This window comes from Anguilla anguilla, chromosome 13 (assembly GCF_013347855.1).
Source record: "Anguilla anguilla isolate fAngAng1 chromosome 13, fAngAng1.pri, whole genome shotgun sequence".
Lineage (NCBI taxonomy): Eukaryota > Metazoa > Chordata > Actinopteri > Anguilliformes > Anguillidae > Anguilla > Anguilla anguilla.
The window spans coordinates 19,523,280-19,547,259 of record NC_049213.1 but is presented as its reverse complement, the minus strand read 5'-3'; the positions used below and the strand labels follow the sequence as shown (position 1 = coordinate 19,547,259).

Genomic DNA, 23,980 nt, shown 5'->3' with positions numbered 1-23,980 from the left:
TGGAGAGTCTTAATTGCCGCTAGGTATGAGTGTGTGAGTGAATGGTGTGTGCCCTGCGATGGACTGGCAACCTGTCCAGGGTGTTTTCCTGCTTCTCACACAGTGCACCCAGGTATAGGCTCCAGCACCCCCTGGGACCCCTGACCAGGATAAGCGGGTTAGATAATGGATGGACTTAAGGGCCACTACTTTTTCTCACAGCTTCAAGGTGTCCAGGCAGCCCATTAGTATTTTTTTTTTCGGTAACTGTTTTATTGGCCTACACAGAGCATTGATTTGTGTTGACCCCATTGTTCAAAATTCGGCCATTCAATTGTCATGACTGAGAGTTTGGAACTCATGTAAGCTTTTCTCTCCATCTGCGCAATAAATATCATCCTTTTCTTCCCCGGCCGGCAAACCCAAATCCTCTACAAAAAAATTGAATGTGTATATGCATATTGGTTTTCTGAATTCACCAATAAGAAGCTTTCGAAATGTAGCCGCGTGCCAGAATGCAATGTTTACGTACTCCATTGACCAATAATGACGAAGGGGAGGCGGGACTTTTGGAGCTCCGGGGCTGCAGCTGCACGCGCACAGGAGCGCGGAGGGGGTGTGTCGTTTTGTTGTGCGGCAGGAAAAATGCGAAACCGTGTTTTTCTTTTGCAGGCTAATCCGTCAATTTAGTCATGTGGAATAAAATATTTTAGCGGTATGGGAATCCAGAAGTACAAGTCAAGTTAAAACAATCTTTTTTTAAAACACATAATAGATGTAAACAGAAATCGAGTTCGCTTCAAAAAGCAGGTAACATTTGTGGTCTTCTGTGTAGTTTACAGTCTGACAATGAATTCGGAAGGTCTTCTCAACAAGTCTTTAAAGGTTGGAATAAGCAGCTGCACCACTGTGCATGGTCTTGCTGGTAACGGCGGTCTCCATGCTGGAGCCAGGAAGGAAAATTGCGAGTTTGTTGCAACTGTAGATTCTCACAAATTACAAAGTGCCGCTTCTACTGGACGGTTTTTATGTGCGCTATTTCTGGACGACGGCGGTGCTGTGAAGGAGTACCGCAGCGATGACAGCGCCGTTAGTGGAACTGTTCTGACAAAAGAGGGAAAAGAAAAACGACCGAATGAAGTACGTATTTGCTGCTAGCATGCGTTTATGGATAAGCTTTCAAAATGCAACGTGTGTGTAAATAGATTGCCAATGTCCTTAATTTAGTAAGCTTCAGTAGTTAGCTTGCTAGCGAAGCAACAGTGGCCTGTGTTCCAATACCGACAGCCAACAAGTAATCTATCTAGGCCTACCTAATATATGTGGTTAGCAAGCTGCACTGTTTGTGTAGCTTGTCCATTCCATTAAATAGCCAGCTCACTTCCTATCTAGCATATCTGGCTGAGACTTTAGAGCTAGCGAACACTGACTGAAGTAAGCCAGTTTGTTATTAGCTAGTTATAATTTTAGCTGTTTATATAGCCTACCCTATCAGTAGAAAATGCATGATGCCTTGCATCTTTAGAAATTGTTTAAAGGGGAGAAGCGGGACTCCATGGCCGACCTCTCCCCCACTGACAGAGAAAAGGATAGTTACGAATAGAGTATTTCCTATTTTCCGCCTAAGTGTGAGTGGTGCAGAATGTACAATTTTCATATATAATGGGTTGACGTGACTTTTATTTTTGTTTTTAATGTGTGTTAGTCTTAGTTTGTCATCGCAAACAACTTAAGTTGTTTTTAAGTGCTTAATTGCCTTAAATAAAAAATAAAATAAAATAAAAGCTACACTGTCCAATTTGTCAGTTGAAGCGCTGATTCTGTAAAGTTACAGAACTTTCACATCAGTACACTTATTAGTATCGTACTCGACACGCCCACACAGACAGGGCCGTGAGCAAGGTTGCAAAAGGTTTTACCAGTTCAGTGGGTTTTACAAACCGAAACAAATGGTGCTGACGTTGTGTCGTTTTTCGACTCCCCTTCACGTGAACGCGCGCGTCAAGCTACACGTTGTTCGTATTTCTCCATTTATAATTAAACGATTCTGTGGATTGTGCTAGTAGCATAGCTGCAAACCATTAATTGTAGATTGTTTTGTTTGATGTGGGTGGATCATAAAAAAGTCACGATGTTCAACACTCGTGTTAAAACAAATGTTTTCACAAGCATTTGTCATAAACATAGGCCTAATATAATGGGAATTATGATTAGAATCATCCAGAGAAAATTGGCTGAAAGGAGGGGAGTCAAATTTTGGTAGATGCAATTTTGAAGCTGCCAAAATCCGAATCCTCTCCTGTGTTAAAAAAAAGCAAAGTCTGACAATCACTGAACCACCATGTTGGTGTATGTGTGTTTGTGCATATGTAGCCTATAGTATATCTGGGCCTCTGACTCCTCTGCAGGTTCAGGCATGTGTGTTTGTGCGTTTCTGCATGTGTGTGACTGACCCCTGACTCTTACACAGGCTCCACGTGAGGACAGGGATGTTCAGGAGAGGCGCTGTGATGTGTTGCCCCGGGATACGGAGCCTAGGGGTCAGCCCCCGCCTGGGCGTGCCCTCCACCCCTGCGCCTCCTCACAAATCCTTGTGCCCACACACAGGTAGGCCTCCCTCCTGCACAGAGATCATAAAATCACAAACGTTGAGGGATGTTCTGTGGTTAGAGATCACCCAGCACACTGTCAACGCACAATACATGAGCTACTTCGGTGCATTTTGAGTTGCGTGTTTCAGAATAGCCCAGCGATCTTCCAGTATAGCCCTTTGCCTGCGGGAAAGGTGTGTCATTTATTTATTAATGGAAGAATCAGCACTGGCTCAGGTTCAGTTATCTATGTATGATGAAAAGTTACCATGTCCTGTTCATGCTTGTAAGCATGTGCAAGGCTGTACCTGTTTATGTTCCAGATTGTGCATGTTTGAGGTGTTTCCAAACCCAAGGACCCTAATTGGATGTGCACAGAGTGCACTGTGTACAGGTGTTTTGAGTGAGCACTCAAATTGAATGAGTTACGCTGTCAAATATTGATAACTGGAAATGCACATCTTACTCTCTAACTGCGTGGAATTACTGGTTTTTTACTGAAACGATGAAGTTGTGTAAATCTTCAATGACTCCTTGGTGAAGCCTGGCTGGATGGGCTCCCTGGGGGAATGCAGTGCTATGAGAATGGAGGGTAGGAACGCAGTCCTATGGGAACTTACAGTAGTAGGGTAGGAATGCAAATGAAACCAAATGTGGAACACACACCATGCACACTGTTTTATGCCCCAACCTTTTTTTCCCAAACACTTTAGACGTGGGGAAGCATTGTTCCTGTTATGTTTAGTTTGACCATTTTTGTTAACAACTAAGGGCCGTACCGGAGAACACAAGAAGAATATGCCATCCCTAAATGTTGCTTGTTTGGGTTAATGCATGTATATTTTAAGGTGTTCTGATGGTAGACCACAAAAAATATGGGAGGAGAGAATGGAAATTTATGCATATGACCTGTCACAGGTGATTTATCACAGCTAGTGGCCCTTGTGCTGAAGGCAATTGTGTCTGTTTTTTAACGTCTGCTTTCAAGCACAAGATCAGAATGGCCATTTTTAAGAGGAGACGTGGTCAGTTTGTTACAGTAGGGAAGAGTCCCATAAATGTGACAGTTTATGTTCGGATATTCTCTGCATCATAACATTAATTGCCGGCCCACACCTGATAATGGTGTGCTGCCAATAATAAATACATAAATAAATAAATACATAAATAAATACAAGTAGAAATATGCAAATAGAAATATCCAAGGAAATAGAAATATCACGGTGGAAATATATAGCAATAGATAAATATTGAAGTAAATATTAATATTTAAATTTATGTACATGTATTCTTTAATTTACTTCTGTATTTTTATTAATTCATATTTTCTTTCAGACTTAGTTTTTATGAATATATTCTTACTTATTATTAATTTTTTATATTTCCTTGTTTATTTCAGCTTCTGCACAGCGTGTAAATCACTAAACCTATTTTGATCCGCCCACAAACTCTGATGAACTATTCATAGATATTGTTGACGCTCATCAGGCATTGGTATGTTTGGTTTGCACGCAGATCCAGGATCTGCTTTATTTTAGCGCACACCCACCCATTTAATTACAGGCTTCTTATCTGGAAGTATGTAATAAGAGTTTGAAATACTGTGCCAATATTTTCTTGCATCACTATGTTTCCCTGCCCAGCTCCTGAAATCTCCCTGAATATATGATTGTGTTGCGCTGTGATTGATTTTTTTGGACATTTGCCAGCGTTGGCACAGTTCATGTTTGCATAGCCTGTTCACCAGTTGCCAGCACAGGCACTTTGATGTACTCTCAGGAGGTCTAGCAACAGGTAGCATTTACGCAGTGTATTTATAGAGCACTGTGTTACTGACTCTGCACAAGGGAAGCCTCTGATTAGACCCTGGGAGTCAGCAGGTCATGTGACCTTTGAGCAAGCTCAGACATGCTTGAATGGAGCTAAACTCATTCACACTGTGATCCAAAGTGTGGGTGCATGATCCTAGTGTTTTTGAGTGTTGTGATTGGATGGCAGGGTAGAGCAGGATTACAGGTCCTGTCAGTTTGGCCATGCTGTTGTCATTGTGTAATCCTCTCCTCTTTCCTTGCTCCCCGTTTGCAGTACTGTGTCATCGCTGTTGATGCAGGAGAGCTCACAACAGCGCGATGCACTCGCTTATTGTCCTCTACCTGCACCCTGCTGGGAAATGCGTTAGAGCTGCAAAGCTTCGTTTTAATGCTGCGTTCCAGACAACTTGGAAAGTAGGAATTTCCAACCTCCGACTCAGAAAAGTGCTGTGGAATGCCACTTAATGTCAGAGTTCCAACTAGGAAACTTGGGCGGAATTCAACAACCCCAGCTTCAGCAAGAGTGTCATATGACATCACACAAACATGGCGGCATGCATGGTGAACTACACCTTGAATGGTAACCAGTCCTCTCAAGGCAATTTTAAGCTATTAAAATATACCGTTGAGTAAAATGTCCTACATGGCATGATAATAAAACATGTTATGCTTGCAAAGACAGGTGTGTAACCACACGGTTAATCACTAACAAGCATCACCATCTCCGGTTCAGATATTTTTGTTTGCTTAAACGTCATCTTTCCGAGCTCCGGTAACTGGAATGCTTTGTGGTCAGAAGTTGGAAAAGTCAGTCGGAACTTCCCACATCCGACTTTGTCTGGAACGCAGCATAAGCCTTGGGTGCAGTGAATCATTTAAGAAACAGTGTCACCCCGCTCAGCTGCCATAGTGACGGCCCTGTGGTTTTTTGGAGAGGAGTCATGCACAGTTCTGTGAGGGCATGACACCCAGGGAAAGGGTTTGTTGGGCCAGGGACACTGCCAGTACTTCACACGCTCAATCAAGCGCTTTCCCTGAAGTTCGCTTCTATGCTCCTGTATTTGGGCTGGTGTGTGTTTGACTATTACAGGCAAGTAATTAAGCATTCAGAGTTCATTTATCCTCCCTTAGACACAGTTAATTCTGCAGTCAGAGCTCTGCACACGTGCACATGCTGTGTATCATGGGTTAAAAAAAGCAGCCGGTAATGAACCTTTGCTCGCTGGTCTGATACTGACGGATGCTGGGAAGTGTTGTCTGCTGCATTTTTGTCATTTGGCTAAGGAGCGCACACGCACACACCAGCCTCTCAGCGTTACTGCAGTGTCAATGTTTGTCTTGTGTTGCAGTAACTGGGCGTCCACTGTGAGGGTTTAGTGTTGTAGTTTGCAGTTTGGGTGGACTCGGAAAGTTCCAGTAAAACACATTTGAAATGAGCTGAAAGAGCAGGCCGGTGGGATTAACTGGTGTGCTGGTGGCTTTCTTTCTGGCGTCTGTGTATTTTCGGCCTCTCTCGCGGTGGGTGTTTTGGCTCAGAGCCGTCGGGTGGGGCGAGGCCTGGATCTGGCTCACAGCACGCTCCTCACTGCGGGGGGCGGGGGGGGATGTGGACAGCGCTGGTGTGAGATGCAGGGGGTCTGGAACCCGGGGCAAAGTTCCCCCGTTTTCCCCAGGCATTTGGAACAGCCCGGCTCTGCCCTGCTGCGTCTCTGACCAGCTGACCCTTCCCCTCTGCCCGGGGAGGCCTGCTGCGTGTGTCAGAGGTGTGTGTCATCCTGCGCTGTTCCCCTGCTCCCTGCTGCGTGTGTCAGAGGTGTGTGTCATCCTGCGCTGTTCCTCTGCTCCCTGCTGCGTGTGTCAGAGGTGTGTGTCATCCTGCGCTGTTCCCCTGCTCCCTGCTGTGTGTCAGAGGTGTGTGTCATCCTGCGCTGTTCCTCTGCTCCCTGCTGCGTGTGTCAGAGGTGTGTGTCATCCTGCGCTGTTCCCCTGCTCCCTGCTGTGTGTCAGAGGTGTGTGTCATCCTGCGCTGTTCCTCTGCTCCCTGCTGCGTGTGTCAGAGGTGTGTGTCATCCTGCGCTGTTCCTCTGCTCCCTGCTGCGTGTGTCAGAGGTGTGTGTCATCCTGCGCTGTTCCTCTGCTCCCTGCTGTGTGTCAGAGGTGTGTGTCATCCTGCGCTGTTCCTCTGCTCCCTGCTGCGTGTGTCAGAGGTGTGTGTCATCCTGCGCTGTTCCTCTGCTCCCTGCTGCGTGTGTCAGAGGTGTGTGTCATCCTGCGCTGTTCCTCTGCTCCCTGCTGCGTGTGTCAGAGGTGTGTGTCATCCTGCGCTGTTCCTCTGCTCCCTGCTGTGTGTCAGAGGTGTGTGTCATCCTGCGCTGTTCCCCTGCTCCCTGCTGCGTGTGTCAGAGGTGTGTGTCATCCTGCGCTGTTCCTCTGCTCCCTGCTGCGTGTGTCAGAGGTGTGTGTCATCCTGCGCTGTTCCCCTGCTCCCTGCTGTGTGTCAGAGGTGTGTGTCATCCTGCGCTGTTCCTCTGCTCCCTGCTGCGTGTGTCAGAGGTGTGTGTCATCCTGCGCTGTTCCTCTGCTCCCTGCTGCGCGTGTCAGAGGTGTGTGTCATCCTGCGCTGTTCCTCTGCTCCGTGTCGCAGCCCTGACCACTGCACTCTGCAGGGTGCTCTGACTCCGTTGCGTAGGAGGCGGAAGTTCCGTTTCTTTGGAAACAGAGGGGCCAATACCTCTGAAAAGAAGCAAGTGATGTCTCTCAAGGAAGTGTCTGGTTTCTTAGAAATATGAGCATGGGCTGGTGGTCCGTCTCTCTCACTCTCACTTTCACACAGGCGCGTGCACACATGCAACCATGCATGCACACACTCACACACACACACTCAGGATTTCCCTTTTGCTGAGCCCAAAAGGCCTCTTCTGTCAGTAAGCTTTTTCATATATGCACTCTTCTTGCAGTTAAAGGCCCCCCATTGTTTTCTGATGAAAGCAGAGAAAGAGAATCCAGTGAGAAGTGAGTGTGGTTTGAGGAGGCTTGGGTCTAGCCTACGCTAGTTATGTCCCTCTTTGTACTGGCTTACTGTATTGCGGACATATTGCGCAATTAACACTGCCCAAGAGTTGGTGAAATTCTGGCATGTAATTCATCATTTAAATTGTAATATATTTGAATATATTCAAACATTTGTGTTTTTTCAGAAGGATTATTCTAACATTATTTTTGGTTTATATTGACAACCTTAATGTGTGTGTGTGTGTGTGAGTGTCTGAGTGTGTGTGCGTGTGAGTGCATGTGTGTGTATGTGTGCTTTCTGGCTTGCTTGTGTGTGGGCATGTGTGGTTGTAAGAGTGCTGCATGTGTGTGACTATTTGTGCATTTACATACACGTACACGATGCGTGTGTAAATGTTGTGTTTGTGTATATGTCCATACATTTGATGTGTGTATTTTTGTGCGGACTTGTGTACTGGTATGCTTTTTGAAGAAGGTGGCATGAGTTTGTCTTGCTATAAAAATTAAGGTCACTTAAAAAAAAAAAGAAAAAAAGAAAAAAAAAAAGCTGTGCAGTTAGCATAGTAACCGCCTTCATTTTTATTGGCGGGCTAGTTGCTATGGTTGCAGTTAACATGTGAGCAATAAAGCAAATTGTGTGCTTGTTTTTCTAGTGGAGAGCCAGCTTGCCTCTGTCACGGACCATAACTCTGATTATTCACACTCACATCTGTGGGGGAGCCAGCCTTCAGTGTCACACCCTCCAAGGTGAAATGGCCAGGGAGAGAAAACTGTTCTGGATCTGCCTTTTTATAATGTGTGCTTCTTTATTTGTGTTATGAGTGGCTCACGTTCACATGCATGTGCAAACACACGCGCACATTGACGCTCGTGCGTTTGCACACTAACACAAGCGTACACCCTGCCAGGTTCAGGTATTTTGGACTTTGTCATGATTGGCAATCAAATTCGCATTTGAACTCAAATGATCTTCATCAACGTGGCTAAACACATTGTAGTGCCCAGCTCAAGTTTGAAACTCATGAAGGTAATCAACAACAGAGTAATTAACATTTAAAAAATGACAGCCATGATATTAATAATTAGTGATGATTATAATATTGATGACAATGATAAAAAATGGAAGTAGACTGACTGATTTCTTTCAGGGACAGTGGAGTATTTGTTTTCTGGTTTATTTTTCAGGACAGGGACATGTGTGTTTTAATGGGTTTAATGGGTTGTGCGCTGTTCCTCTTCCTACGACAGCGTCGGTCCGCTGATTTACGGCAGGATGGACTGAATTGCTGGTGGGAAAATCCCGATATTGCAGAATAACAAGTAAATGTTTAAGCCTTTTCACTTTGTTTGAGATCTCTAACGCCACCCTCCAACATTAGTACTCACGCTTCCAAGACAGTGTTGTTCTTCCCTGCCAACTGGGCGTGTGTGTGTGTGTGTGTGTGTGTGTGTGTGCAGCGCGTGGGTGTGTGCGTGTGTGTGTCCATACGGTAGTAAAATTGTTTGAAAGCAATATGTGTGAAGAGGTATTTCTCCCTACAGTTCCATCTTCAAAGCAGCTCAATTTTACGGGAACCTGACTGTCGCAGTAATAAAAATCCAGCCCCCGAAACTGGCACACCTCCCCTCAGGACACTGCTGAGGAGAGCAGAGACTGATGACTGAGGCTGTGCGGAGGAGGGGAACACCGGTGCACATGACCTGGAGCCTGCTCCACACAAAACCAAACACCTTTCTGTTAGCTTTATAAACCCCTCCCCCAGGGGAAACGGACAGCTGTCACTCAAACCCCTCAGACGTAACACCTCAGACCTCAGACATAAAGCCTGAAATCTTACACTTACAATGTAGTCCAGTGAATGAGAACATCTCACACAAATGCACACACACACACACACAAACGCACGCAAACACACACACACACACACACACACAGAGACCCACACCCACACACTTGCACACACTCGCACACACACACACACAGAGACCCACACACTCACACCCACACACACACACACTCACACACACACACACACACACACCCACACACACAGAGACCCACACACACGCACACACTCGCACACACACACACACACACATACACACAGACCCACACCCACACACTCACACGCTCACACACACACACACACACACACTTTTTTACAGCTCTGCATGTGTCCCTGCTGGGAGCTCACCGTGCTGGGAGCTGTTCTCTGTTCAGTAACAGGATGCTTTGCGTCACGTACGCAGTAAATGATCTCAAAGCAGAGTGGGACACAAGACTGAGACTCCAAGTTAAAAATAAAAGGCGCTGTTCGTTATTCTGTTACTGTGAGACACAGGAAACCCCTGTGCACATGGCTCGGTGCTTTCTGTGAGAGAGGAGGCTCGGGAAAATGAGATAAATTGTGTTTTTGTAGCAAACTGTGTTAAAGTGCTAAACAGCATAATACTGGCTGACACTGCACTTTGCTTTTATGATAAACAGCGCCCGCTGCCAAACAGTGTGGTTATCTTCCTGAATGCACAAAGCTGTACGCTCTGTCACTGTCCCTCACCCTCTCTCACGTAGACACACAGGCACGTACACACGCAAAAACTCACCTACACGCATGTCCAAAAACAATCACTCTACCCGGGAATATTGTTTCTCAAAAGCATTTCAGTCATCCCTGAGGATTAGGTCAGCAGAGCTTTTTTGATCGCATGTGTTTGGCAGTAATCACACTACACTTCTCTGGTCATTCTTGTTTAGTGAGCTGCAACTTTAGCGATGATTGACTGCAGTGTTTTCGACTCGCGTTCAGTGAGTGTGGCTATTGGAACCACAGGCATGTGGCGATAGCGTATTTTTTATTGACTTGTGCTGTAGAGTTGCTTTTTTTTATCTACAGGAAGTTGCCTACGCACAAAAATGTTTTTATTTATTATTGATTCAGCTCCGTGTTCCACAATTTTAGATTTGTAATCAAACAATTCACATGTGGTTAAAGTGCACATTCTCCACTTTTATTTGAGTATTTGTATACACTTTGGTTTCACCATGTAGAAATGAAAGCACTTTTTATACATAGAACCCCCATTTCAGGTCACCATAATATTTGTGACACATTAATGTTACCTGTAAGTAAATGAAAGTAGTCATGTTTAGTACTACGTCACATATCCTTTGCATGCAATAACTGCTTGAAGTCTGTGACCCATTGACATTGGCAGGTGCTGAGTATCTTCTCTCTTGATGCACTGTCAGGCCTGTACTGCAGCCATCTTCAGCTCCTGCTTGTTTTGGCTAGTTGCCTTAAGTTTTCTCTTCAGCATATGGAACCCATGTTCATTTGGATTCAGATCATGTGTATGACTTGGCTAGTTAAGAATTTTCCAGTTTTTGGCTGAAAAATTCTTAGGGAGTTGCTTGGGCAATATGTTTGGGATCATTGTCTTGCTGTAGGATGCAGCATCATCCATTTGGAGTTTGGAGGCATTTGGTTGAATTTGTGTGGATAAGGTGCTTCTATACACTTCAGAATTCATTCTGCTGCTGCCCTTTGACTAGGTGTTAATTCAGGAAATGTTTACAAAATGAAGTACACTTGTTGTGTATAACTACCACTGCTTTGAATTTATATTTTATTTCTAATGTTCAAGAAAAAGGAAAACTTGAGGTAAAGGTTGTTTTTTTCATTCATTCTCCATATTTTTAAAGTCAATGGGAGAGCAGAAATGATTTTAAAGATCAGTTCTGTTGTATTGAAGTTGTCAGTATGGGGAAACTGCTGGTAAAAAGTGAGCTCACCCTGCATGGGATTCTAAATTAGGAATATCTCTCCTTTGGTTCCCATTTCAGTATTTTTATTCGCATGTAAAAGAGGCTGAGGGGTACAGAAGAGAGTGGTGCATTGTGGGATTGCTGCATCAAAGCAAGCCATGGTGAACCTGGAGGGTGCTGTCTGCGATTTATTTAAGTCCAAACTACATGTTTTAGTTTAGGTCTGGCGCTTTTCTGTTTTTTTTAAATTATCTGTCTGTTTGTTGCTTTTCTTAAATTAAAGTATCTTTCCCCGTGTGTGTGTGACATTTAGAAGTTGTCCCAGAAAGTGCTTTGACTGAGTCTAATCTTTTTCTGTTTTCCTCTGACAGATCTGCAGGTTTGGGTTTGAGTTCACGGTCAAAACTGGTTGGATCTGGTTGGGTAGCGGGGAGGGGCACTTCGTTTACATACATGCTTGTGATATTTCTTTTGTCTTTGTAGACTTTCCCAGCTCTAAACATGTTGTGATAGCATTATATAGCATTGCTGCAACGTTACATAATCAGTGAAAATGAAAAGATGATATCTAAAACTTTATTTCCATTTCTTTACCTATTTGTGTCTGTGTGCGCCTGGTGATCATTTTGCAAGACGACATCATGTGATCTCTGTGCTGGGAGAGGTTGTGTGATCTCTGTGCTGGGAGAGGCCATGTGTGAGGTCATGTGATCTCTCATTCTGTCTGTGTGTCCTGCAGGGCAGCAAAAGGACATGCGGACAGGGAAGTGATGGCGGCTGCTGCCCTGACTTCTCTCTCTGCTACCAACCCCCTGGTCCTGCCCCAAAATACAGGTAACCCCACCTACCCCTCCCCCAACCCACGTGCAAACTACAGGAGCCCCCTCCTACCCCTCCCCCAACCTACCCGCAAACTACAAGAACCCCCACCTACCCTTCCCCCAATCCACTCCCAAGTACAGGTACCCCCACCTACCCCACGGCTTCAGTAGTAGTTGCTGATTCTAAACTGCAGACCCGTGTTATTGAATTATTTGTTCCTTTATGTTGACCAGCTTGATTTATTTTAAATGTCATATCCTATACCTTGTATTGCTGCAGTTCCTGAGACCACCAGCAAGGGGCTGAAGGAGAGCCTGTCAGGAAGCTACGGCAGCACCACCAGTGGAAACTGGAGCTGGGATGCAAGCGACCAATCGGTGCCCTCCACACCCTCGCCTCCCCTGTGGACTGACATCAACAAGACCTCCTTGCTCTTGTCTCAGGGTGATGATCTCATAGACGAGTCGGAGATCACACACTTCCTGTTTGAGGACCCTATTCCCCGGAAGAGGAAGGCATGTTGAGGGTGGAGCCTGGTTATAATTAGGGGGTGGGGCTATGGCCAGGGGCAGGGTTGTTGGGTCTAGGGGTGAGGTTACTGTTAGGGGGCGGAGCTGAGTTGGGGTTAGGGAGTAGGGTTTGAGATTTAAAGTTAAGGTTCAAATGTAGGGTTATGGTGGTTAAGATTAGGACCGCATTCCGGTCGGGGTTGTTGCATTTGTGACGGCTGAATTCTGAGTGTTTGCTGTGTTTGGGGGGTGTGGTCACTCGAGGCTGCAGACAGTTGCCTGGATACCTGCCCATTAGCAGCGTGGAGAGCCAGTGTTAATGATTAATGGCTCAGTGAGCGCGGTGGGGACACGGCGAGAACATGGTGACACGCAGCTGTGCGTTTGCAGAGTGCCCGTGTAACTTCCTGCTGCACGTGTGATCTCCACTGCTGTGCTCAGCTGGAGAGCTTCCCTGCCTTAACATCTGTTCAGCTTGAGCACTGTGAGAGAAACATGTGGGCAGGATTTTATGAGAACCATGAGGCAGTTTTTAACCATGAGGCAGTTTTTAAGAATATTTTCTCTTGCAGAACTCCATGAAGGTGATGTTTAAGTGTTTGTGGAAGAACTGTGAAACTGTGCTGAGCTCCTCTTCAGGGATCCAGAGACATGTCCGCACCTTTCACCTGGGGTAGGTGTGCTCACCTGGCGTGGGTGTGGGCATACTGTGTCCATCAGAGGGAAAGAGTTGTAGGCAAGGTGTATTTTAGCCCTCTGTGTCCATTGGAAGCTGAGCATTGCTACCATCTGGTGGCCGGAGTGCTGCATAGCAGGGAAATAGTTCCCTAGCCTAATATCAAGAACTCTGGCATCTTTAAGGAACTGTTGACCTGTGGGATGGGGATTGGGGTAGTCCTATGCATTTTGAAGTGTAAACGTTGTTGGTAAAAGACACTGGGACAGTTGAATGTGGAGCTGAAGGTCTATTCGCTGGACTCCTGCTGTCTGCAGATTTTCTGAGAGCTTTTTCATTTAAGGTGTCCTTAACAAACTGCTGTGTGTGTGTGTGTGTGTGTGTGTGTGTGTCTGCATGCATGTATGCATGCATTTGTGCGTGTGTGTCTGTGTGTGTGCGTGCGTGTGTGTGTGTGCGCAGGAGGAATGGAGACTCAGAGGACAGTGATGGTGAGGAGGATTTCTACTACTCAGAGATGGAGGTGAATGTGGACACACTTTCGGAGGGGCTGTCCTGCCTTACACCGGCCTCTCCAACCGCCCCCATGGCCCCGCCCACTTTCTACAAGGCCCTGCCCATCTTCTCCTGCCCACATCCATCCCAGCGTGCACTCATCTCTCTGCGTGCAGAGCTTGGCTGCACCTCCCCCCTCAGCCAGTCAGCACCCTCTACCCTCTGCCAGATCCGCACTGACCACACCTACCAGGTAATGCCCCTCAAACTCCCGTATCTGGAAACTGTTTTGTCTCAAAAGTACATCACTGCTCAGACTCCTGTTCAAACTCAATATAATGTCACCTACAACCAGTGAATAAGAAAATGGCAACACCTGTATAAATCAGGGATATACAGAGAACAGCGGCCTCCACACAGGTGTGACTGACCATTCATTAAAAAAATAACTTCCCAGCATGCATATGGGCCTGTGTAAAAATGCTAGACAGGCCTGGTTGCCTATAATTATGGCTAGCATAGCTACTAGGGGACACCTTGATGACTTTGAAAGAGGACTCATCTGCAGGAGCTTCAGCGACTGGGCAGGCCAACGTCTTGATGCTTGTCAGGCACCGGTGTCTAATGTTAAAGACAGGGCAGCAGTGGGCAGAAGCACATACTGCAGGATCGTGACGTCTGCATTCATTCAGACTAAGAGGAAATACAGGCCAACGATCGCCAGTTGGTTGACTGCAAATGTCAACCGGGTGCGAGAGAATCTGGTTTATTCAAAAACAACAGTGGCTGAAAGAACTTTTGCCTTTGCATTGGTGTTTTACTCATTTTATTCAGCTGTACATATTTAGATGTTTACACATGAGGAATGGTATAAAGCCTTGAAAGCCTGGAGTTTGTCCTCCTGTACTCTGAATCCCCCCAGTTCCTTGAATATATTCTGCTCATTCATAGCCTTCACAAGCTTCATTATTGCAAACAATGCTGGCCGTCACAGGATCTCTGTCACCCTTAATGGTGCCTCCGGTATGTTTGTGTGTTATGCTGTTCATTTCAGCTATCAAGGGTTCAGGGATTCATTGGCCAGTTTTCCCGAATTGACTCAGTTTGGATTCGTTTCTTGTTTTTTTTTTTTAATCTGGTGAATGTCCAGGCGCTGTCTGACAGCTCGTTTGTAAATGAGATTGATCGATTGGCTCTTGCCTGGAGCTGAAAGCCGCTCAGACGCAGGAGGCCATCGGGCTGGCGGGGATCCCCTGTTCAGCAGCTGGCCGTATCTGTGGGGTCCTGCTGCTCTCCGGTTACTACAGACGTGTGTGCTGAGACCTCAGTGCAGGCTTCCGCTGCGGCACCCCACCTGCAGATACACACCTGCGCATATACACCTGCGCATACACACCTGCAGATACACACCTGCGCATACACACCTGCAGATACACACCTGCAGATACACACCTGCGCATACACACCTGGGGATACACACCTGCGCATACACACCTGCAGATACACACCTGCAGCACCCCACCTGCAGATACACACCTGCGCATACACACCTGCAGCACCCCACCTGCAGATACACACCTGCGCATACACACCTGCGCATACACACCTGCAGATACACACCTGCAGATACACACCTGCGGATACACACCTGCAGATACACACCTGCGCATACACACCTGCGGATACACACCTGCGGATACACACCTGCAGATACACACCTGCGCATACACACCTGCGCATACACACCTGCAGATACACACCTGCGCATACACACCTGCAGATACACACCTGCAGATACACACCTGCGCATACACACCTGCAGATACACACCTGCAGATACACACCTGCGCATACACACCTGCAGATACACACCTGCGGATACACACCTGTGCATACACACCTGCAGATACACACCTGCAGATACACACCTGCGCATACACACCTGCAGATACACACCTGCGGATACACACCTGCAGATACACACCTGCAGATACACACCTGCGGATACACACCTGGGGATACACACCTGCGCATACACACCTGCGCATACACACCTGCAGATACACACCTGCGGATACACACCTGCGCATATACACCTGTGCATACACACCTGGGGATACACACCTGCGCATACACACCTGCAGATACACACCTGCAGATACACACCTGCGCATACACACCTGCGGATACACACCTGCGCATACACACCTGCAGATACACACCTGCGCATACACACCTGCAGATACACACCTGCAGATACACACCTGCAGATACACACCTGGGGATACACACCTGCGGATACACACCTGCGCATACACACCTGCAGATACACACCTGCAGATACACACCTGCGGATACACACCTGGGGATACACACCTGCAGATACACACCTGCGCATACACACCTGCAGATACACACCTGCGGATACACACCTGGGGATACACACCTGGGGTACACACCTGCGCATACACACCTGCAGATACACACCTGCGGATACACACCTGCGCATACACACCTGCAGATACACACCTGCGCATACACACCTGCAGATACACACCTGCGGATACACACCTGGGGATACACACCTGGGGTACACACCTGCGCATACACACCTGCAGATACACACCTGCGGATACACACCTGCGGATACACACCTGGGGTACACACCTTCGGATACACACCTGCAGATACACACCTGCAGATACACACCTGCAGATACACACCTGCAGATACACACCTGGGGATACACACCTGGGGTACACACCTACAGATACACACCTGCGGATACACACCTGCAGATACACACCTGGGGATACACACCTGCAGATACACACCTGCGCATACACACCTGCGCATACACACCTGCAGATACACACCTGCGCATACACACCTGCGCATACACACCTGCGCATACACACCTGCGGATACACACCTGCAGATACACACCTGCAGATACACACCTGCAGATACACACCTGGGGCACCCCACCTGCAGATACACACCTGCAGATACACACCTGGGGATACACACCTGTGGATACACACCTGGGGCCGCTTGGCAGCCGGGCGGAGCGCTCGTAGATCCTGCACCCTGCCGAGCGGCCGTCGGCTCTGCCCAGGGGTCGCGTTTGTCTCACGCGCAGGCGTGCTCTGTGTCTCCTAGGCAACGGCTGCGCTGAGCATCCCCGGCGCGCCGTCTGCATTCCGGCCGAACGACGCCAGCGCCAGCCTCTCCTGGCAGCCGCTCCGCACGGTGAGCTCATCCGGAATGTTCTGGAGCCTCGCCGCCATCGCCACTGAGGGTCCTGCATTGCACATGCTTCTGACACACATACTATGTCCATATATTTATTATTGAGTGGTTGTGCTTATTGAATGGAAGCCGTTGTTCCCGAAATATTTCAGTCTCCATGCTCTGAGCTAAGGTTGGTGGGTGGAGCCACCTCATTAGTTGGTTAATGGGCAGAGCCTGTTAGATTTGGGCCACCTGTGGCTAATTAGCCACTGGGTATATAAGATATAAGGTAAGTCTTCTTTTCAAATTCATTTGGGAGAGAGAAACTGAGACTTCATTTGCCAACAGACTCCGCCCACCCAGATCTGCAATTTTAATGTGATGGAGAGGAGGCTGCCATTCCAACACACCACCTTCGCAAAGCCCCTCCCCCCTGCTGTGCCCACAGCCAAGACCTCTACAGGAAGCAGGTATGTACCTGCACTAAAGTGAAATCCTCCAGTGGGAATTGAGCAATTCTTTTTTGAAGTGTGATTAGGAGCAGAGTTTCAAGATATTGTGGCACTTTCGCTATTAAACAGGACGTTCTTAAGGACAGGGGGTAAGCATTGGGTATAATCGTAGGTTATAAGCACTGGCTGGGTACAAGAGCATGGTTTAAGCGCAGGATATAAGCACTGGGTTTAAACACAGGATATGTAGGCACAGGGTATAAGTAAAAGGTATAAGTAGAGGGTAGAAGTACAGGTGGGTAAGCACAGGCAGGGTTTTAGTGAAGGGTGAAAGCGTAGGGTATACGCACGTGTGGGGTTTAAGTGCTTTATTCCCCCCTGTACTCACAAAGGAAGTCACGTGGTGAGGCCAAGAAGTGCCGGAAGGTGTACGGCATGGAGAAGAAGGACCTGTGGTGCACGGCCTGTCGCTGGAAGAAAGCCTGCCAGCGCTTCACCGACTGATGCCCGACGCTGGCCCGACGCAGGCCTCCCCCTCTCGCCTCTGGGGTTCTGTCGGCCCTATGCAGGCCCGCTCCCAAACCACCCACCCCCCACCGGGGGAAGGATCACCTTGTGGGGTGGGGGTGTGTCACGTCCATTTGCTTCTGGGGATACAGGAACTAACATATGTGCAAAAAATAGACTTAAATAAATGGATCATCTTCAAGGAAAATTCAGACAAAATTGTGCTTTAAATGACAGGAAACTAAAATGGGCCCAGAAAAACCCTTTGCGCTTTGTGCTCTGGCCTAAGCAGTGTTGTTTTTGTAACATTTGTGCTCTTTTTGTATTTTCTTATTCCGATTCTCCACTTCCGAAGCCAGGACTGGCTGTAGGTCTTAGCCACCTCATGGCAGCCATTTTAAGCTAGTTTTTTCTTCCCGTTTAAAGTGTTTTTTTGGTATTCAATTGTTTGTAAAAACAAAGTCTGCAATTTTTGTGAAAAAAAATTATTGAAATGAAATGTTTTGAAATTAACAGATGAATTACACATTTTATCCAGCCGCTCCTTGTTTTCCGAATAATCAAAATGTTGATTTAAATCTGAACTTTCATATGTCTAACAAAAGATTATTTTGCCATGATAATCTTTCATTCGAACACTGGCAGCAGAATATAACTTTGAGTTTTTATAAAGCTGTCGGAAAAAACTTTGTTTCAGTTGCTTGTTTCTTAACTGAACTGCAGAATGTATTACTTGTCATCTCCTTTCCCAAACTATTTTGGCTATAAGTACACGCGTATTTCCATTTTTATTTCTAATGTCTAAATGTTACAATTACGAAGATATGCACTATTTTCTGTCTGTTTACAGTGTTTGATATCAGATTGTCTGTGCTAGTAATCTGTGGAATCACTATTAGAATAAACTTTTAAAGTAGTTTTTATATCAATTACCCAAGACATGTTATGACTTTGAGAGGAAGTTCCATGAGATGTGATGATGGGTTGACTGGTACAGGATGTTCCTCTTCACACAGGGAGCCAGCTAGACATGAATATATATGACTTGTGAAAAACCTGCTCACTGTCCCAGTGGCCCCTGGCTCTGTCCCACCACAGCAGTGCTTTAAACTGGGCCACTTTTTTCCCATCAGCACTGCTTAGTTACTGACAGATCGGTAACCATGTGGAAAGACATTACTGTACAGTAGTAATTTATTACACCTGTGCTGTTGAGGTCGTTATTAGACTATCTCTGGCATATGGTCATATTCCGCATTAAGCCTGTACACCAAGCGTAACCTTGTTAAAAAGTACCAAAGCCCAAAGTGATGTTAAAAAAGGGAAGCCTTATCGAGTTACGCTCCGTGGTGCTCATTTGTACTGCACAAATACTTGTATTTAACATGGAATCTTGTATGTGTAGCATTTCCTGTTTGTGTGCAGGTTCTGTTGGTGAGTGGGATCACCGGGGTCTGTCTGTTGGGCTCGTGTGAAACTGTAGGCTGTAGATGTCTCTGCCTCTAAGAGCAGCTGAGGAGAAGTGGGAAGCCTCAGATAGTTCCTGAAGAAAGTGTGAATCTGTTTCAGCAAGTTGGCATATGATCCAAGAATGTTTGTATTTTGGAACAATTATTGGCACCGAGATGGTTTTTTTTAGAATTCTTACCATTGTTGACTGTATTTGTCTTCAAACAAAGGATGTGTTGCACTAATTAAAATGTACGTGTGATTCGCTTGGAGATTTCTGGAGGTTTGGAGCGTCTGTCTCCCATCTCAGGCCTTGCTGATGTTGGACACACATGCACTTTCACAGGCTCCTCCTCGTCTTTGTAGAGAGACTGACAGCTTCCCTGCATCACTCCTTGTGTTGCTCTGTATGTAGCAGTCAGGAGACTCCAGTGACTCACTTCCTCAGAAGGCACAGATGACAGAAGCTGCCTGTGAGGTCATGAGTTTCGTCTTCACTGTTTCACCTGTGGTCACAGTTTCCACAGATTCCATAGACTAACCAAATACTCAAGTCTGTACTCTTTTTATTTTTTAATTAATTTGGCATTTCCAATTCTACCCGAATTTAGAATATCCAATTCACAAGCGAGGGGGGAGGAGACCCAATCGTACATGTCCGCAGAGAGAGAACCATGGGTGCCCGGACAGGGTCACTCAAGTAATAAACACTGCTGTCCCTGCCAGCTGAATCTCTCCCATATACCCCTTGGGCATCACAAAGCCAGTTGTGCACTGCCCCTACATGGCTGCCAGTCGATACCGTCACGAGCTGGATTTCACCCCGAGACTAGTGCTCCCTATGAACGACCCCCCACAGACCCTAAGCACTGTATTTTAACACTACAAGTTCTGCTGAAGCAGAAATGCTCCAGTTTGATATAAGGGGCATGATCGATGACAATACCAGCACTAATGGATGTCCAGTACATTGTCATGTCCTTTCATGAATATTCAGAAACTAAATGTAGCCCCAGAAACTCAAACCGGAACCACTTCTGTTATATGTAATAGAGAGGCAGAAAGAATGCAGGAGGTAACGTTCTGGTTAGCTTGTAGAATCTATGCACAGAATCGATGTTTTCCTGGTTGCACTAAGATAAAGTGTATTTAAGGAAGTGATGGAGCCAGCCAAATATTAGCCGTAGCGAAAGGCTTGTGTAAAGAACTGTATTTTTTATTGTTTTTAAATAACTTTTTACTGAATTTCCAGTGTATACATATATATGTTGTGAATGTATCCCAGGAGAGGCAAAGCTTAACCTCCTGTGCAGTTACCACAAGATCCAGCAGATTATGAGCAACCCAGGTGTGTGTGGGGCATCTGACAGAAACTAGAAATGGATGTTCTGGAAGATTTCCAGTTTTCTAATGATAAGTATCATTGACGTGTCTTGTATTCTTAACATATCCACCAGTGTGTGATGATGTCATAATGTAAAAGCCAATTGCATTCATGTGTAATGATCTTTGTGAGCACTGCATCCTGCTGTACCTGCTGTGTCACACTGCATTCTGCCCGGGCTCATTCGCTGTACCTTTACTCTTCTGTTAGCTGCCATCTTGTGATATTTGACAATAAATGGAAATTGTTTTAAAACTGTCATTGTTCCCTCCCCTCAAATTTATAGAAATAGAAAATTAATAGAAAGGTGAAAGATGGATAAAATGTCAGTATTGCTTGTGTCTTTGGATCAAAGAGCATCAATAAATGTAAAAAAGAAAAATGCTAATAAAGATTGTAGTGCCTGGTGGTGAGTGAAGAACAGTCATGGCCCCTTGGTCTGTAAGGGGATCTCTGAAGTTGCAGTAATGTCATAATACAGCTTAATCCTGTAAAATGGATATTATGTAAAGCAAGGTGAGCAGCAGTTGAGACTTGGAGAAAAGGTTAAACAAAAATAATACAGCGGTAAAGCTTTATAAGTGTGGGATTTCTCTGCAACCTGGTTGTGTGGCAAAATAACAAATAGAAAATAATAGCAATGCAACACATACAGTCTACTTGTATTAACATCATAGTATGTAGAGAGCTTAGTCTCCTCTCTCCCTGGTGAACTGGAGCCCTGCCTTGCTGAGCTGATGATGGCCTGGTTGCCTCTGCCTGCCTGTGGCCTTGTACAAGCTGTGCTCATGCTGAAGAGGGGGCTGCTCCTGATGTGTTGAAGAGCAGATTGACTGTCTTGGTTGTTGGTGGCTTTGTGTGCACAGCCTGGTATTTTGCTATTTACTTCTGGGTTTCTGACCTTTGATTCGATCTATGACCAAAGTTCTTGGCAGGCCTTTTTTTAAGGATAGTAAACAAGACCAGTAAGCATGCTTAAGACCTTTCGATTGTGTCTTTTTTGTTGCGGTGAGTCAGAGTTCTTCTGTTCAGTTACAGCAAACCTCAGATTAGGGAGAAGGGAGAGAAAAAACCCCTAGATGTACACTTTCTTGTTTTGTCACTTTGCTGTCCTTTTGGCTTTACTCTGTGCTTGGGTCTGTTGAAAATTTGGTGGCTAACTGCTGGTCAACGGGAAAACTCCCTGGTTATTGCCGAACTAACAAGTTGGAAGTTTATACTGTACTCCTGTGGTCATTATTGGTATTGCTGAACCAGATAAGGCCAACTGATGCAGCAAATAGATGAAGTGGGGTTCAGACTCAATCATTGGCAGCAATTATAGGATATGGCTGTTCATCTTGGGCAAAAGAACCACAGAAGTTTAAAAGGGTATTCACTCTTGACCTTGGAGCACCAGAAGGTCTGCTGATTTGTTTTCACAATCATAAACTAGGTGAGGTTTGACTAATATACACCTTTAATTGATAAATTGACTGAGTAACAAAAACAAGCATACCCTGTGGCTCCCAGAGGGCAGGTGAATACAACCAATTTAAAATGCATATGAAAACCACATTCCTCACCTGAGGTGGGAAACCTCTAATGTCAGCCATAAGAACCAAAAAAAGAACTGAACACTTGCATAGTCTCTTTCCACCTCTAACATGTTCTTACTTTAACCTGTTTACAAAACAGGATAATGAACAATGAGGTAAATAGAACAAACACACCAAAAAAAGTGGAAAACTGCGAGAAACTGGTAATTAATATTTATGACCACTCACCCCCTACCTCCACAGCCAGGTTATCCTATATGAGCAAAGCGAGCTGTGCAACATACATCCATCCCACTTGGGAACGGAAAAGGAACAGTGCAATTTAGATTTTCAGCAGCACTTTGCATTGCTGAAAGCAGGTGGATTGTTAGCAAGTGAAACTGATCTTGAACTGCTGCAGGTCATTTTTGGCCTCCAGGTAAAACCACCTCCCACCCCCCCAACTCCTCCCTCCAAAAACAGATGGCTGAACTGGTCTTATTTAAACATAACAAAATTATTATTTTCCATAACAAAAAACAGGTTCATACTAGAATATTTATTACAAAATCAATATTATATTGAACAATATCCCCACAAAGAGTTGTTTCAAGAGCTGCCCCTTTTTCAGCAAAATAACATTGAATTGAGTAAAAAAAAAAGTAACACAATGTTGATATTTATATGAAAGTATACACCACAACAGTCTTCATAGAATGGAATCTAAATTAAAAGGTAAAACCTTTAAACACAGTACAATATAATAGGAACAACCATACATATGGCTTTATGATTTGTACATATCAAGGTAAACAGGATAAAATCTGGATTTAAAATTTACATTTACAAAACAATAGCAGTTTTTACACCTAGAATCTAAGGAATAAACATGATTTCCTCAGATATGTGCTGCTTATAACAGCCATATTCTGTTTACTAAAAGGTATTATCCTGGTCCTGTTGGTGTTTTGGAGGTGAAACTGATTCCATTGTATTTTTGGAAGATCAGAACCTTAGGAAAACCATTTGCATAAATAATATAATTCTGAGAAGTTATGCAATCAAGTCTTTATGCAAAGTGGGTGGAACTAAATTCTTGAAATTGTTGGAAAAAAGACACAAAGTCATAAATAATGTAATGCACTAATAAATAAAGAACTAACAGCTACAAAGCTGTACACACAAAGTGTGGAAAGAAAAGCACATAATTTATCCATCAAACATTTTTGGTATAATCATAATCTGTGTATCTTTGTAAGATAATGATAATAATAATAATAATAATAATAATAATAATAATAATAATAATAATAATAATAATATACAGTATATACCATTTAAACTATTTATGCCAAATAAGTTAGATTTGCCAATTTTTTAAAAATTGCAACACAATTACTTTAAATCAGTGGTAACCAGCCCTGTTCCTGGAGCTCTACCGTCCGGCAGGTTTTCATTTTAACCCACACCTGACTCTGCTAATTAGCGGCGCAACAAGCTGTTGCATGAGGTGTGCTTTGTTTGGGCTGGAGTGAAAACCTACAGGACGGCAGATCTCCAGGAGCAGGGCGGGTCACCACTGCACTAAATTATAACAAAGAAACAAAGAAGCAATGCACACAAACCTGGCACAGTAACCAGGACGACTGTTCTGAAAGCCATAAGGCTTGCTCTCTGAGACAAGGCAAGGTTTTAAAGGCTTTTCTTTATCAGATATAAACTGTAAATATGGATGTGTTTTAAAAATGTAGCATGCCGTACTAAAACAAACCAGGC

The 23,980-nt window shown here is 45.3% G+C and overlaps 1 protein-coding gene across 1 annotated transcript; it reads left to right on the top strand.

The window, feature by feature from the left end:
* The first annotated feature begins 579 nt into the window (after positions 1-579).
* LOC118211695 (zinc finger protein 704-like) lies at positions 580-20,948 on the top strand. Its single transcript, XM_035389100.1, has 9 exons — positions 580-1,119; positions 2,450-2,586; positions 11,899-11,993; positions 12,261-12,496; positions 13,063-13,163; positions 13,629-13,914; positions 16,824-16,913; positions 17,244-17,365; positions 17,740-20,948. The coding sequence occupies exons 1-9, from the start codon at positions 829-831 to the stop codon at positions 17,849-17,851; spliced, it is 1,470 nt and encodes a 489-aa protein (XP_035244991.1). The 5' UTR covers positions 580-828; the 3' UTR covers positions 17,852-20,948.
* Positions 20,949-23,980: the final 3,032 nt, after the last annotated feature.

Excerpts from the sequence above, each read along its gene's own strand:
- LOC118211695 (XM_035389100.1), top strand. The coding sequence starts at position 829 with ATGAATTCGGAAGGTCTTCTCAACAAGTCTTTAAAGGTTGGAATAAGC. Across the intron at positions 1,120-2,449 it reads AAGAAAAACGACCGAATGAA|GCTCCACGTGAGGACAGGGA; the intron begins GTACGTATTTGC and ends ACTCTTACACAG. Across the intron at positions 16,914-17,243 it reads CCTGGCAGCCGCTCCGCACG|ACTCCGCCCACCCAGATCTG; the intron begins GTGAGCTCATCC and ends ATTTGCCAACAG.